The sequence below is a fragment of the Stegastes partitus genome, unplaced genomic scaffold (assembly GCF_000690725.1).
Source record: "Stegastes partitus isolate 25-593 unplaced genomic scaffold, Stegastes_partitus-1.0.2 Scaffold95, whole genome shotgun sequence".
Lineage (NCBI taxonomy): Eukaryota > Metazoa > Chordata > Actinopteri > Pomacentridae > Stegastes > Stegastes partitus.
In genome coordinates, this window is record NW_007577826.1 from 735,823 (window position 1) to 753,277 (window position 17,455).

General features: G+C 41.8%; 1 protein-coding gene across 1 annotated transcript in view; it reads left to right on the top strand.

Annotated features, from left to right (window-relative positions):
• The window catches only part of arhgap39 (Rho GTPase activating protein 39), a 113,605-nt gene extending 101,596 nt beyond the window's left edge, over positions 1-12,009 (top strand). The window contains exons 5-11 of the mRNA XM_008277324.1: positions 243-428; positions 1,310-1,523; positions 5,588-5,661; positions 7,719-7,918; positions 9,910-10,001; positions 10,221-10,390; positions 11,718-12,009. Of these exons, the coding sequence (XP_008275546.1) occupies positions 243-428; positions 1,310-1,523; positions 5,588-5,661; positions 7,719-7,918; positions 9,910-10,001; positions 10,221-10,390; positions 11,718-11,912 (1,131 nt within the window). The 3' untranslated portion in view covers positions 11,913-12,009. The remainder of the gene's footprint in view (positions 1-242; positions 429-1,309; positions 1,524-5,587; positions 5,662-7,718; positions 7,919-9,909; positions 10,002-10,220; positions 10,391-11,717) is intronic.
• Positions 12,010-17,455: the final 5,446 nt, after the last annotated feature.

A 17,455-nucleotide genomic window follows, 5' to 3' on the forward strand; every position in this document is an offset into this window, starting at 1 on the left:
AATACTTGATTCAAGGTATGTATTTTTAACTGTTAATATTGCAATTTAAATTACATATTATACTTGAATTAGGGTTAGGATGTAGCCTTCCAACCAGCCTCACTTGGTTGTGTTGATCTCTTGATATTCCAGTTGGTAACACTTCAAATCCAATCAAACTAACCACCTTATGTTTCACTTCTATCAAAAATGTATAGAACCCAACCATTGCTTGTTGTTCTCCATCCCCTGCTTGTTCTCAGGGTCTGTTTAGAAGAAAGGTGTCTATTGCCAACATGCTGGCCTGGAGCAGCGAGCCCATCAAGAAGCCTATGATTGTGACCTCAGACCGCACTGTGAAGAAGGAGGCAGTGGACATCTTTAAGCTCATCCAGACCTACATGGGAGACCGCCGCTCCAAGGCTGATCCCCTCTGTGTGGCTCTGGAGGTGAGTGGACAGCCTGAATCTAACCTGAAGGTCTCTCCTCCTCAAATGTGTTACTCTTCCAGATGCCATCATTCTCACTATCCAGAAGGGATTAATGTACTACCCTGGTATCCTCCTGTAGGGATTTTACTTTTCCATAATTCCCTTGGTCTGAACCTTACACTTCATATTCAGCCAAGTAAGACATCTTCACTGAGAAAAACTGATGTGGAATATGTACAGTGGTGTTATGCAGTAGGGCTGGACATTTGTCCATTTAAAATCAAAATCACATTCAGAAACAAAGACTGCAACTTCAAACATACATTGTGCACCCCGGGACTTGTCAGTGGCTTCAATAATTCATGTCATTATCCTTGTGTGACAGTCACACTTCTCATACTATCTTGACTTTATAAAATTATGTTGCAAATTAAATTGCAATATCAGTCTAAAAATAAATATTAGATATTTTACCCATGTCATTACGCAGCATAGGTTACATTTTGGCAGTGCTCAGAGTTTAACACGCAGTCACTGTACTTAGGTATGTAAAAAGGAAGAATAAAGATGTAAACAGAGTTGAAAAGATTCAAGTAGGAGTGTGAGCATCTCTTGTGTCAACAACAACTGAAAACATGACTGAAATGCCTCCTGTGTAGACTTGCTTTTGCAAGACCTCTGTAGGGAATCCGTGTCACTAATTAGAATGAGTGTCTCAAATATTTAGTGTGCCCTCAATGATAAAAATGAGGTGGGCAAAGTGTTAAAAGCAGCCTCCAAACTGATCATAAAACCAAACCAACAACTGCAGTGATGAATTTCCCATCATTAAGAAACTATGTTCAAAAGAATGAAAGCTGTAGTCTTCCAGTCAGCTGGCTCTGTGCTGTCTCTGTCAGGTGGTGGTTCGTGGCTGGAGTAACCAGGGGCTGCGTGATGAGCTCTACATCCAGCTGTGTCGTCAAACCACAGAGAACTTCCGCTATGACAGCCTGGAGCGAGGCTGGGAGCTAATGGCCATCTGTCTGGCCTTTTTCCCCCCTACACCGCGCTTCCACACCTACTTGGAGGGCTACATCTACCGACACATGGATCCCCTCAATGACACAAAAGGTAACAGAGAAGCACCAACTCAGCCATTTAGCATCAGTAAGACAGGAAGACACGGATCGTTAGATTGAGTGTAACAGGAGCCTAAGTTTGATTGCAGTGGGGCTCCTAGTACTTCTGTCTTTTTTAATAAAAGCAGGCCATCATAGTGTTGTTAGTATGTATGGAATTGTAGGTATTTCACTTTTGTTGTTCCTTCGCATTTCAAGGACTTTTTGTCCTTAAAATTCAGTTTCAAAAATCATTCTTGACCCTGGAACCAGCAGCAGACAAATTAATATCACATGATCTTCATCAGCAGAGGAAGACTGTTTAGTTTGTGCACTTTTGTGCAGGTTTGTTTCTACATTTGAAACAAACAAACAAAAAAGAATTAGTCAAATTATTTATCCTTTAATAAGGCTCTTACACGGTACGTAACTTATTACATAGTATTGGATTTCTGTCTGTTTTTCTTGAACACAACTCCTGGACAGGATGTCCCAGTAAGAAAGATCCAAACAAGAACATTCAATTTGCAGAGTATCTCTGGACAGTCTGGGAATTTTCACCTGCTGCTCAGTATGATCCACATTGTCCTGGATTTCTGTGAACATTCTGAGTGTCACATAATCTCAATGCAGACTCTGTGAATTTTTTGAGCAAAAATACCTTTCTATGGGACTGACACTATATACACAATATAGCACCTACTGTTGGCTTTACCACTTCCACACCACAAGCTCTTCAATGCAAATGCCCATATTCTGCATTTTGAATGTGTTTGCAAAGAATGGTCTTGGTTTCTATCATTCATCTGATCTGCACTGAGGACAGTCTTTAGGGAACTCCAGGATGAGGGATAAACTGATGCAGATACACAATCCAACAAAAATCTTCGAACCAGTTACTGCTCTGATTCTAAAAAGAAAATCTATTACATGTAAACCCAAAAGCCACAAAGAGCATCAGTTGTTGTAGAGAGGTTTGAACTGAAGGCTGTGTCAGCTGCAAAGTAACGTCTCACATCCATCGTCAAAGAGCAGCAGGCACATTTAGAGACATAAAATAAATAAGGTTATAGGGCTTTGTAAATGTGTTCTGTTTTGCTGAGTGCATAAGTGTTAGCGGGGGCTGCAAGGTGGCAGAGTTGGTTAGCACTGTTGCCTCGCAGCAAGAAGGTTGCCGGTTCGCGTCCTGGTGGGGGCACCGGGATCTTTCTGCGTGGAGTTTGCATGTTCTCCCCGTGCAGCGTGGGTTCTCTCTGGGTTCTCTCCGGGTTCTCCGGCTTCCTCCCACAAGGTCCAAAAACACGTTGAGGTTAATTGGTGATTCTAAATTGTCCGTAGGTGTGAATGTGAGTGTGCTTAGTTGTCTGTCTCTAAGTGTGGCCCTGCGATAGACTGGTGACCTGTCCAGGGTGTCCCCTGCCTTCGCCATAAGTCGGCTGGGATAGGCTCCAGCCCCCCCACAACCCTAATGAGGATTAAGCGGTGTATAGATAATGGATGGATGGATGGATGGATAAATGTTAGCCAGAATAAAGCTGTAGTGGTGTTCTGCTCCCCCCTGCAGGTGAACAAAATGAACAGCTCTCATCATTTACCATGTGGGTCCGCAGTGAAATCACGTTTTTTAACTTGTCCTTGATGAACACTGAGAGAGCTGATAAGAGTTAGCGCAAAATGAGTCATAAGTTATCAGACCTGTTCACTTTGTCCTCCTGTGCTCAGCTGATTAAAATTCAAAAAGAAAGGACAGTGAGTGCTAATAATAGTGAGGAAAACATTGAATACTGCCCCACATGAAGTGTTGCTAAACTGTGAACCCTGTCATGCTGAATATAGACCAATATTTTGAGGGAACAGGTCAATTTTTTAAATGTTTTTTTCATAGGCTTTAAAATGAAAACAAAGTGATCAACTGTGCCTCGGGGGGCAACAGTGGATCGTCCACCAGCCTCATGGTTGCACTTCTGCTCCTGGGCCCTCTGTCCGCATGTTGAAGTACCCTTGGGCAAAACACTGAACCCCAAGTTACTTCCAGCTGGTTTTAGCAAAGAAGAAAAAAACTAAAACTAAAAAGATCAAATAATGTAAATAAAAATGTCAAAACAAGCAGAGAAACAAATCAAATTGCTAGTTTTTAAATAGGAAATGGTCCGCACCTACTGTACAGTAAAGGTACTACACCTTTTAGGCTTTAAAGCTAGGTTCTATAAAGCAGGAACATTTAAAGGAGATATCCAATGACTTCATGCAAATGAATGAACATGACGCTCCACTGTACTGACTGATCAGTAAAGTCTCCACTGCATCTTTGGACAAGCTCATTTATGCAAGAAGTGCTGACGTGAAATGCTACAGCATAGATTTACAATGTTGATAAATTAACTTACTATAGTCATCCTGTAATTTCGCTAACAGAATCAACTATACTTTGGTTTTCAAAATGACTGTGATGAAAAGGACACAGTTGTTGTGCAGCAGCTGAATGCAGGTATCAGGTGTATTAGAGGTGGATGTAGCTTAAGCTAGATGTTACAACTAGGGTGAAGTCAGTAGAGCACATGTTCCCACTGTGACTTTTTCAGAAAAAGCTGGGGAAAAAAGGATAAACTCGATGCATCCTGTACACAAAATAAATGAGTTGTGGTAGCAGGAGTGTGCATGTCCTGTTTGCACATTGTCAGAAATATACAAGCAGAAAGTTGCCACAGTCATTAAAACACAATGTAGCTGAACAGATCAGGAAATCTGTCAGGACTAAACTACTTGTACCTAAGAGTGACTAGAGCCAGAGCAGTGGTGTGTAACAATAATAGTTTTGTGCAACATGAGAGGAGCTTCTTTAGTGCAAACAGTAATTTATTGATGACTATACCTATTTTAATAGAGTAGTTTGGACAGTATTTGATTTTGAACTAACTGAGGCAGCCTGAGGGTGGTTTCAGAGAGATTGGGGACATGAATGAACTACTAGTATATATAGACATTAACTTCCCATCAATTCAGTTGTTACCATCTCTAATTCTAAAAAAAATAAACACAATTTACTGCTTAACATTAGTCTCTCTATTAATGATCTGAGTATGGACCAATGGCGATATGGCGCTGTCACTTTGGGTAGCTCTTTCTTTTTCCATCATACCTGTGTTTACATCCCTGTTGTTAGCACAGATGCAGTATATGTAACAATCTCAAGTAAGACAATAAGATCTGTTTTATTATGGATCTGATCAGTCCAAGCTCTACACTATAAGTTTGCCGTTAATATAGCCTCATGTTAAACTTAGATGAATAAAATTGTAATCTTTAGTATGTTGCTCTGTGTTGTAACCTATCAGCAGCAGTATTTCTGGACTTCTTGGCTGAAGTATAGGGGACACACCACCTTTCACGAACTGAAAATGAGTCTGGTGCTGGATGTTACCTAATCTTAATATTTAGTCAGGGGGAGGGGGCTTTAAATGGTAATCTACTATAAATATTTCCAAACTACTTTGTGAATTTCAATAATATCCAGATTTGCTCAGCGACTGCACTGTTCAACTCCTCACCTGTAACCCTGTCTATGTTAACTCTTAACTATTTCAACTTCCTGCATGCTTTTTTCTGTTTCATCGCTATACACAGTATTATGCAAAGGTTTGAGGCACTAAAAGTAAACTGAAGATGCTTTCAAAAATGTTGATTTTGTGAGTAGTTTTTATCTAATAGGTAATTAAAACAAGGTGAGGTCAACTCAAGGTAACTGGTAGGTTGTTTAACATGTTGGAGAACTTGCCTGGGTTCCTCTGTATATCTTCTGTCTCACGGTTTTCTGTCTTTTAATGTAATCCAGACCAACTTTATGACGTAGATATCAGGCTTATGGGATCATGACTTCTACAGACTCTGGCTGAATGTTTTCGATTGATGTCACGCTAACAAATAAGTTTGTGACAATACCTGATGCTATTTTGTGTTGGATGAGAAACTAAACATCTAATGTGCCAAAAGCTTTGCCTGGTCTTCAATGTATGCTAAAATGATCAAATGGGAAGTCCTCCTATGTTGTGACTATATTGTCTTCTTCTGTTACGCAAGGTGTGGCCATTAGCAGCTACGCTAAATACTGCTACAGGAAACTGACAAAAGCTGCTCTGACTGGAGCCAAGAAGGTAAGCAACTTAGTTTCTGTCTTTAGCTTGTTGCTTCTTGTCATGTGACATTTCAAAGAGTCCCTCTCTGGTCCTTGATTAAACCCCTAAACACTCACTTCTATGCATTAAAGTTGAATATTTAGAAGTGTTTGGTTTTTTTTCTGTGAAAATTACCTTTCTGCCCTAAATTGTGTTAATGTAACTACACGCTTTTGCGTCATCGAAATGGTGCAGTTCTTTGAAGTTCTCTGCTCTTCAGTGAACCATTCTATCCTTACTCAGCAGCTCAGCACACCAGCTCACCTACATCTCCATTCAATCACTGTAAAACGATACTACTCAATGGTATGTTATAATATGCAGCAATTCAGCCACACGTGTTTGACTGGAACATGATTCTGAAGAAGAAGAATGGTACAGAAAGCCCAGAACTACAAAGTGACATAATTGGTTCCATAGGTTTGTTACTTATAAAGACCTGGTAGTCTGGATCTGCAACGTAAAGGTGGAAGTACACTGTGGTGTTGAATGCTTATTTTCTCATGGTCTTTCAGCATATAAAAAACACTACATAAGCAAAATAAAAATCACTGGAGGGCTCTTTAAAACACATATCTGTTAATCCATATTTTGTTGTTGTTAACAAAAGCATAGCCTAAAGCCCATTGGTTCTACTTAGGTAGTATTTCTAGAAGAAACAGTGTTGGACTGGGTCAAGTTCAACTACACTGTGTGTATTCATGGTTATGAAAGAACATGTCACCCAGTGCAACAGTGGACATCACTAATGTGTTTGAGATAGTTTTTTGACTAGAATGGACCTTGACAGCACAGAAGTGTAAGCTAAATCAGGGTACGTATACACAAACAGTATATGTTAGTGGGATGCATTCCTTGTTGGTTTAGGCTTGGTTTTGGAAATATCACCAAACATTTCCTTTAAAAGGGGGAGATGCTCTCATAGGTCCAAGTATTGATTTTAAGTTCCCAGAGGTGTGGCATTGTCACATGTAGACCTACAAATTTATGTGACGCGTCAATATGAAAATATAATATAGTATGTTTACTACAAGGGCTGCAAGGTGGAGCAGTTGGTTAGCACTGTTGCCTCGCAGCAAGAAGGTTGCCGGTTCGTGTCCCGGTGGGGGCACCGGAATCTTTCTTTTTGCATGTTCTCCCCGTGCAGTGTGGGTTCTCTTCTCCGGCTTCCTCCCACACAGTCCAAAAGCATGTTGAGGTTAATTGGTGATTCTAAATTGTCCGTAGGTGTGAATCTGAGTGTGCTTGGTTGTCTGTCTCTAAGTGTGGCCCTGTGATAGACTGGCGACCTGTCCAGGGTGCCCCCTGCCTTCGCCCTAAGTCGGCTGGGATAGGCTCCAGCCCCCCCCCCCCCCGAAAAGAAATGTTTTGTGTTGATGTGAGTGATCTGCATGGAGCTCTGACCTCAGTCCTCTCCACAAGGACTGTGACACCTCACAGTGGTGATGTAGCTGAATGGGTGCATCCTCAGCTCCTGAAGCTGGTTCCAGCTCTCATGGAGGTCTGACACCAGCAGAGTGGGCGTGGTGAGACCAGGGCTCTGTGGCTCTGGCATTGCATTCTTGCATGAGTGTATTGCTATTGAGTAGTCTGTGTGTGTGTGTTTGTATTTGTATGTGTGCGTGTATGTGTGTGTGTGTGTGTGTGTGTGCTGGCAGGCAGCAGCTTGGCTCAGAGCCTGTGTAGCATGTAGTGCCAGATTCTCAGCAGGTCCTTAACAGAGATGATTTGTCACTTTTAGGACTCCACAGAGTTTGACTGGTGTTAACCTGCTCACCTTCAGCAGCACTTTAATGAGCTGTGCAGTCTGTAGGTGGACAAATATGTTTTTCACTGACATCCAAAAATCTGACTGCCTTCTCCTCCTACTGCTTTCTGACCCACATTCTTCAAGTAGTCAAGCTGCCCTTCATCCGCCCTGTTGTACTAACATTAAGTCCTCTATGTGTGTGTGTGTGTGTGTGCGCGCGCGCGTGCGTGTGTGTGTGTGTTTGTGTTTTTGTGTGTGTGTGTGTGTGTGGGGGGGGGGTGTTCAGGGCCTGCAGAAGCCCTGCATAGAAGAGATCAAGCATGCCAGAAATGCCATCTTCAGTCCATCCATGTTTGGCTCCTCCCTGGAGGAAGTGATGGTCCTGCAGAAGGAGCGGTATCCAGACCGCCAGCTGCCCTGGGTGCAGACTCGCCTTTCTGAAGAGGTTCTGGGTCTCAATGGGGACCAGACAGAGGGCATCTTTAGGTGAGTAAGAGAAGAGAGCAGACGGGAGACGATTGCACAGTGAAAAGAAATCCAAAATGACATAAACATTTAACTACAGCTTCTTTATGGACATTGACCCCAGGATCTAAAGCATCAGTCCAAAAGTATCAGCCACACATTAAATGTTCTGCACTTGCATAACGCCTTTCTACCTTAGAGGTACTGAAAGTGCTTTACAGTGTTTTCTCATTCCCCCATTCATACACCAATGTTGCTGCCTGCCATTGGGAGCAACTTCAGGTTCAGTGTCTTGGCCAAGGACACTTTGACTGTGGAGGGGCGGGGGATCGAACCACCAACCTTGCGATCAGAGGACAACCGCTCTTCCACCTGAGCCACGGCTGTACTTTATTTGAGATACATCCATCCATCCATCCATCCATGCATCCATTATCTATACACCGCTTAATCATCACTAGGGTCGCGGGGGGGCTGGAGCCTATCCCAGCTGACTTAGGGCGAAGGCAGGGGACACCCTGGACAGGTCACCAGTCTATAGCAGGGCCACACTTAGAGACAGACAACCATGGACAATTTAGAATCACCAGTTAACCTCAATATGTTTTTGGACTGTGTGGCAGGAAGCCAGAGAACCTGGAGTTACACGGGGAGAACATGCAAACTCCACGCAGAAAGATCCCGGTGTCCTCACCTGGACGCGATCCATCAACCTTCTTGCTGCAAGGTAACGGTGCTAACCACCGAGCCACCTTGCAGCCCTAATTGAGATACATGATGATAAAATTATCAATACACAAATTAAAAACAGGAAACTAACAATAAATACACTTTATTAAATACTTCCCCCTGTCCAGGGTGTCCCCTGCCTTTGCCCTAAGTCGGTTAGGATAGACTCCAGCCCCCCCGCGACCCTAATGAGGATTAAGCGGTGTATAGATAATGGATGGATGGAAATACTTCCCTGTAGGACATGATAAATACATGAGAACATGAGTGCTGTTTCAGACGAGATAGCACAGAATCTAACAGTAAGTTAAAGTGACCTCTGAGATAAAGTATTAGAGGAGTGAGTGAATGGTTTGAAGTGATCCAGATCTACATATATACATGGATCAACCACAACATTGCAACCCCCTACCTAATCTTGCGTATATTTAGAGCATGGACAGTGGACCTCTGGGGCATCCTCTGGTATGTGAACCCAAACCAGGAGCTGATTCCACAACAGAGGAGCTGATAACTGAAGGCTCTGCCTCCCATTCTACTTCTGGAAACTCTGGGAACCACAGTTAGACCTGCAGTCTGAGAGCAAAGGACTCTGCTAGGATGGTATGATACAATAAGGTCTTTGAAATGAGATGGGAGCTGGTCATTGAGACTTTTATATGTCAGAAGCAGAATTTTAAATTCTATCCTGGATTTTACAGGGAGCCAATGAAGAGAAGCTGATAAAGGAGAAATACTATCTCTATTACTAGTTCTTGTCAGAACTCTGGCTACAGAATTTTGGATCAGCTGGAGGTTTTTAAGAGAGTTATTGGGACATTCTGATAATTAGGAATTTAAAAAGTCCAGTCTAGACGTTAGAAAATGCATGGACTAGTTTCTCAGCATCAGTCTGAGACAGGATGCTCCTGATGTCAGTGGCTTTAGTGTTGTGGCTGATTGGTATATAGTGACCTTGAAATACTAACTGTTCCGTATGTATTTGTGCTTTTGTGAGCATGGCTGTGTATAGCAGGTGGTGTGGGACTGTGTGTATTTATATTGAGCAGTGTGTTGCGGAATGCAAATACTCACACACCACCTGCCATCCAGCAGTGTGCTGCACAGCCTACTGGTCCTGGCTCTGTCGCTGCTGTACCAACTGTCTGATGGCACTGGATGGTAGGATTTTTGGTTTATACACAACAACCACATAGAAACCAGGTCTTAAGACAGTGAAGACACGAATGAGGTGGAAGTACGAGGGACTGATGTGTAACCACCATGTCTCCTTTGGCGTCCAGGGTACCAGGAGACATAGATGAAGTCAATGCCCTCAAGCTGCAAGTAGATCAATGGAAAATCCCCACAGGACTGGAAGACCCGCACATCCCAGGTAGACACACACACACACACACACACACACACACACACACACACACACACACACACACTGAACATACTGAACACAAGTCTCTGTGACCCAAAAAAGATGAACACACAGTACACAGAACACACAATATCAGATGTTCAGATGACCTCATTTAATTCTCAGTTAGGTTTTAAATGTGCTTTCGTGGAAGTGTCCTTGATTTGTCATCCTGCGTGTCCCCAGCATCTCTGCTGAAGCTCTGGTACAGGGAACTGGAGGAGCCACTGATCCCTCACGAGTTTTATGAGGAGTGTATCAATCACTATGACAACCCAGAGGCAGCTGTCAATGTGGTGCTGGGCCTGCCACACATCAACAAACTGGTGCTCTGCTACCTCATCCGCTTCCTACAGGTAACATTCACAAACACACAGATAACCACCCTAGAGTAAATCCTGAAGCCAGGTACTAAAGCGCTGTATTACTAACACAGGCTCAGTGAGACCTGTGTTCATGACACTGACAAAAGGCATCTTAAGTGTGAAAAGATAAAAAAAAAAAATTACACATTTTTAAATAAACAAGAAATGTAAAAACAGAAACAATGACTTTTAACTTGCATTTTCCATACGCTGTGAACAAATTATGTATGACATGCAGTTTGGTCAGGAAAATTAACTAAGTCTAGGCCTAAATCTGTGGTGATAAATCACCTATTCTACACGTACCATGTAAAAACAACTCACCAGAGATAGCCATTTGTACCTGTACAAACCAGCTTCCAGGGTCAGCCAGATGCAACAACAACCAAGTGTAATTAGTGAAAATCTTAACCCACAAAAAACAAACCTGTGATGACAGAAAAAAAAATGCTAGTGGGTGTTGCTAAAGTCAACGAACCAAATAAAACCAAACGAAGGCTAACAGAGTTACAATCGCTAGCTAAATACAACAAAACAACTAAACTCCTTAGACAAACCTAAACACAATAGCAACACCCACAGCTCACAACAGAAGCTTAAAAAACGAGTGCCTCAGAACACACACCAACAAGAGACAAAGAGTAACTGCTTCACAAAGTTGAGCAGCTGCTAACTAGAGTTACAGTCTTCATCAAGACAAGGTAACGTCCACACTGAGCTGGCAGGTTGCCAACAAAAGCTATATTTTAACACAAAGGCAAGAGGCAGCAGAGCCAACTGTTCACTCTGAATCCCAGCCGCCTGACTGAGAGTTTGGTTGAGGATTTATACTTCAGCTGTGATGACCGTGCAACTGATGAGAGGAAGGTGGAGAGGGCGCCCCGGTGGCTCAACAGGTGGAGTTGCCGACCCATAAACGGGGGAACACATATAGTCCCAACGCATGGGTTCAAATCAGACCCACAGCCATTTGCTGCAGGTTCTTCTCCCTACTTTCCTGTCTTCCTCTCTCCACTTGCCTATCTAACAAAGCTGAAAGGCCACAAAAAATAATATTTTAAATAAATAAATACATTTTGAAAAAGGGGAAGATGGAGAGAACCGGGTGGTGGACCAGTCAGACAGGTTGGGAGGCGGAGAACAATCTCCAGCTGAGAAGATGGCAGCTGGTGTTCTGGAGCTCTCAGCCAGCCACAGCTCGGCCACACAACGCTCACAACGTCAACATGACGGCACATCAGCACTGTAACAGTACCAGAATCTGTAAGAATTCTGTGTGTGTGTGTGTGTGTGGTTGTGTGTGTGTGTGTGTGTGTAGGTATTTGCCCAACCCGCCAATGTGGCCATCACCAAGATGGATGTGAACAACCTGGCAATGGTCATGGCTCCAAACTGTCTGCGCTGCCAGTCTGATGACCCCAGGGTGATCTTTGAAAACACCCGCAAGGAGATGTCCTTCATCCGTGTGCTCATCCAGCGGCTGGACACAAGCTTCATGGATGGAATCCTATAGCCCCCTCCACACACACTCACTTCAGCCCCAGCCTCCACTGCACTCCCTTTAGCCATCACAGGCCCTGCACACTCCCTCAGCACAGGAACATCACACATACACATCGTTGCTGCTGGATGAAACCCTTGCATCTCAAACATGTTTACTTTACTAGAAGTAACAAAAACTGCCTTGATTTGAGTTCATCCACTCTGCAGTTGAACCAGCTGTTTTTCTATTTCTGTAAATGAAGTCCATAAGCTGACATTTACATAAGAAAAACACCAATACTAGAGTCACAAAGGTTTAACATGATAACAGTACTGTGTGTGCCTTCACATGCATTAATACAGTATACACATATGGTATGAAGGAATTAGCAGGGATCTCATCATTTCATTGGATTCATACATTAGTTTCACTGGCACACTACAAGTTCAGACCTCCTCTTGTTTTAATTCCAACTTATCTGTTTTATATAAAATGTTTTTTTCTATTTGTTTTCCCCTGCTTAGACACACATGCACTGCCACACGCATATACACAGCACATGCATACACTGGAAATACAGTCTTTCTTTAGGATTCCACTTTTTGCAGTGTACAAAACCTTCTAATGCAAAGAAACAGTTACCACTGAGATAAGTGAAAATAGTGCATGTAGAACAGAAGTCTCTCACACATTCACAGGCTAATCAATGCCTCCACAGGGGTTGGCACCAGATTTTCACAAGATATAAAGCCTGTACCATTCCATCAATGCATTACTAGATCAGACTGACAGTGCTCGGTTTATACCCCACATGCCAAACTAAAAAGAGAAGCTGTAGCCAGCAAAATGTTTTAAACTGCCACAACTTGGTAGGAGCTGAGAACTCAATGCAGATGATCTTTACTGCTCCATTCGTGGGTCTGCCTCAAGATGGCAAACTTCTGCTGTCTCAAATGGACAGAAAAACATGACATCATTCTGTTAGTGACATGCTGTCTGCCAGCAAACTTCAAACAGCCATAAAGTAAGACAGTGATAAGGTGACGGCTCTATTGGCTGCTTAGCCGTGAGGTGAGGAGAACATGGACACTAAATCTCTATGAGTTGAGCTTTTTCTTCAGGGCAGCATTTCCTTTTTGATGGGCTCATAGTTACTTTTCCACTCACCAGATGTAGACTTTGTGTAAAAGCCTTGCATTTCTACGTAGTGCTATTTTTGAAATCCTCTTTGCTACAGTAAACAACAACCTACATACTGAAAATGACCGCTTTGGCAGAGAATTTGGAATGTGCAGGTTTGAAGAAAACACAAAAAAATCCTGAGCTTTTTTTCCCCTATGGCTGAATGATAATGAGGTGCAGGAGACAGGAGTGGCTATGTGAGGGTATAGGCACAGCAACAGAGGACCACTGGCGTCTGCACATCCTGAAAGGTCTAGCATTTAATTCCCTCAAAATGAGTCTTAGAATGTTTTAATAACTCATAAACGTCTGTTTCAGCCTAATATAAAAGTCATTTATCTTTCTTGCCTGCTGTAGGCAGCAATAGTAGTTATGTTTTTTTTTTCTGATTGGCTTTTTGGAGACATTATACATGTGTAAATTAAAGGTAGGACTGATTTGACAGTGGATTGTGAGCTGCTGCTCAAAGCAGACCAGCTAACAGACAAACCGGCGAGTGCATCAAACAGAGCTACAGCGGGGGCTTTGTCCATAAGTACAATTTTTATTTGGAAGTGGGACAGTGACTGTTATTACAGTACAGTTAAAGTATCACATTACTAATCTGTACAGTCAAATGCTGTACAGATTAGTGTTATACAGAATGGTGTCCATGTTCTAATTACTTTAGGAAGGAAGGCTGAAGCCTACACTGTTAATCCTAAATGCTAAATTCTGGCTGAAGTGGTGCTAACAAAGGACTTGAACCACTGACTCTTGCCCTGGCTCCATGACAGAGGCTCACCTATCCTTGGTTGTAATTGTATGCAAACTGGTCTACTGCAGTTGTGCACCCTTTGGTATTTGGTAATCTTGAAGAAATCTGGTCATGCCACAGTATTTAGTGCTGTCCAGTCACTTTAGCTGTCGACCACAGCTTCCTGCATTCATGAGCAACAGATCCAGCAGGAGGGATGATAGCAGCACTGCCAATAAGGTCCTGTCATACATAGTGTTCAGACACAGCACGGCATGCCCATGCTCCTTGGGAGGGGATGGAGAAATGACTGCTTTTCTAAAATAGCCCCAGTCCAATCCTCACAGAGCAACAGCCCACCACCACTGAGCCCCACAGGCCTTTCTGCTCACTAATGATTTGTGAATGTGTTTAGCTGTCTGCGTCCTCGTCTGTCTTCCTTTCATTGTTTACAACATGTCTCCTGCATCCATACAGTCTGTGTCTATGAGCAAGTACTGTTGCTTATTGTATTCATTTGAGATTTTTGCTATATTTAACAGAATTTCTATGTTTTTTAACCCATTCTTTTTATATAATTTAATTTATTTATATTTATTTGAGGAGATTTCCTTATTGCCTTCTCGAGATATTGTATTGTAGGCTCCAGTGTGTGTTTTTGTTATTGCACGAGTGTGTGTATGTGTGGATGTATGGTCAGGTGTGTGGTTTTCAATATGTTAGTGCACATACTGAACATGCTGTCGTATGAGTGTGAAACTTGTTTGATTAATTTTGGTTTTTGTGTGACACACCTGAAGGGTTGATTGTGAATGCTCCATAGAACCACACACTCAGAACATCCTGGAAGAAACTGTTCCACCTAAAAGGTCCAGGTAACCCTCAGTCTCAGACTGAATCTCTGACTAAATGAACATGGTTTTTGTGAAGAGACTGGGATGAGTTGTGTGCGTGTGATGTGCAGCTCACTCACTAACATACACAGTCCACATAGATAACATGTACATTGATACTGTACAGACTATGTAAAAATAAGTATATACAGAAAAAGAGGGGAGAAAGCACCATAGGTAACAGTGAGATAACAGGGTGGGGGTGTTTAAGTTGTTTTCTTTTTTTAAGTCTTGTTAAAGTGTAAAGTTTCCTCATATTGTTAGAGGTCTACAAGTGGCAATTAATTCCATTTCCTAAGTGTGTAGATTCCACAGGTTTCTACCTACTGTCCATTTAAATAACAGAAAATGTTTTTACGCCCTGACATCTGTAACCGGTCTGATTCATACTCTGAAAAGAAGTCCTTTGTCTTTTGGGAAAATGTTGGACACCCCTGGACTCCACAGTACAACCACCTGAGATCAACTACTCCTTTCTTGTAATCAGATTACACTAAAGTGTCACTAAAAAGTTAAAATGTTCTTATTAATGTTTAATGAAAAATCAAGTGATTAGTATGAAAATACTACAGATGGGACAGCTCGACTAACAGTATACAACAGAAGTGAAGTTACCTCGGTGCAATATCACTGAAATGTCAAATGATTCAGAATTGCATCCCCTTACAGTAATTGCATTACTTCTACATGAGCACCAGGCAATTTGCTGTTATGTAAAATTTGAAAGCCACTACACCTTTCATTACTGAGATTTAAACCTTATTTTTTCAATACGTAATATGTCTACCTTTATTTCTGATGAGAGACTTTGTTATTCTTCACAGACTATTTATTTTCGGCTGTTGTTACTGAAGGTGTAATGTTTCTGTACTTTCTCTATAAAATACTGTAAAGGAGTTCTATTGGACCCAAGTCCGGTTACACTCTTGTTCAGGTCATAGTTTTTACTTTGTTCTGTTTGTTCGGTATTAACGAGCCATAGTACCACTAATCAGAGCTGCAGTATTTGTCCTTCTAAAATGACACTACAGAAAGTGCACCTACCTGCCCAATCTATCTGTGAAAAACAGACAAGTGCTTTAAACATTTTTGTGATTTTTTTTTTTGGATCATAATCATGCTGGGTTCCTTTTCTGCCAAGCTTCTAACCACATCCATGCGGTCAAGCTAATTGGAAACCACACATTTACTCAAATGCCTTTTCAGTAATCAGTTATATTCACTTTTGTTGTATTGAGTTTCTACTTTGGGGCCTGCATATTCAAAAAAGCTTATCTAAATTGCTTGTTTTCAATTTTTCATGAGAAGAAATACCTTAGTGTTCAGATTAGAAATAATGTAATTGTTGAGAGGTGATAGTTTTAAACCTTTTCACTGGTAATATTGCACACGATTGTATTCACTTTTGTTGTGTAGTCTATGTTATAAATGAAAAAGCTCAAAGTGTTATCTAAACTCCACAATGCGAAAGCGTTTTACCTTTCATAGTAAATGTAACAGCCACAAAAAAGCAGGGCAAAAGATCTTGCAATATGTCATAGAGAAGAGATATGATAAATTGCATTAAAAGAAGTAACAGCACTCACTTTGTAGTATCCTCACAACACTGAAGAATGAGTGGTGAAGAATTACATCTAAAGCTCCTTTCTCAGCCACTGTCAGATGGTTGGTTTGTCAGACTCAGCCGTCCACCCTCGTGGAGAGTTTCACGGACTGCTGGACGATCAAACAAGGGCATAAATCATACTGATGCCTTCTCACCCACTGCTAGCTTTGACCCGTTTAAATGATACATCACACCTCCCAACAATTTCAAACCTCCAATTTGCCAGTTGGACCTTATTTTCATATTTAGACCATTTCGACAGGGAAGCCTTCACATGGTTTTGGCAGTAGCTGTTTGTTGCCTGCAGTGTGTCGACTCATTATGAAGCTTCCAGGCTTGATCGTTGTCCTGACTTTACAAAACAAAAAAACAAACAAAAAAAAACAACACCACCCTGGCAAGCCTTCGATGAACTGGTGACCAGCTTACAAACTGACAAGATACAATGTGAGCTACACTTGTAAGTAACCACAGTCCAATTTGTTTCACACCGACGGAGATGGAAAACATGACTCCTATCACTCTTTGCTGCCATCTGCAGCCGTCAGTGTGCTTGGTTACAGCAGCAGTTTGAAATCGTAAAATGTTTCATATTATGATTGAATTGGTTTTTGACGTGAAGGTTAATCATCTGTTGTGACCATTGTGTCGGGAAAAGCAAAACAAAAAAGGGACAGAAATTGCAGTTAAAAATCACTCAGAAAAAAATGTGAACTAGCTCCTCATTGAAAGTGACTTCTTTATGACGTATGAATACAGCCAAATGTTGTTTTTATTTCGTGTGAAACCACTAAGTAAATAATAAATCTCCGCAGTGGTCGAGCTGAAATGTTGCAGCAGTGTGTATGAGTGTGTATGTGGTGTGTTTGTGAGTGTCTTTGTTTTATGTAAGAGATGGTTGTAGACAGACCCAGCAAATCAACCAATTAGCATGCAGATATAGGGTCTTCACTCTCTTCAACTTGAATTTACTAAAACATGACAATATACAAGGAAAACAAACTGAATTTACAGTAAAGAAGTGCTTCAGTATTTAGCTTTAAAAAATCCACTAAGAAAAATATTAAGCTCTTTTTAATCCATTTTTCCTGATTGTTTTTTCTACTTGGTTCCTACTAATGATGAATTGGTAGTCGGTGTCGATGCTGTTCGTCTA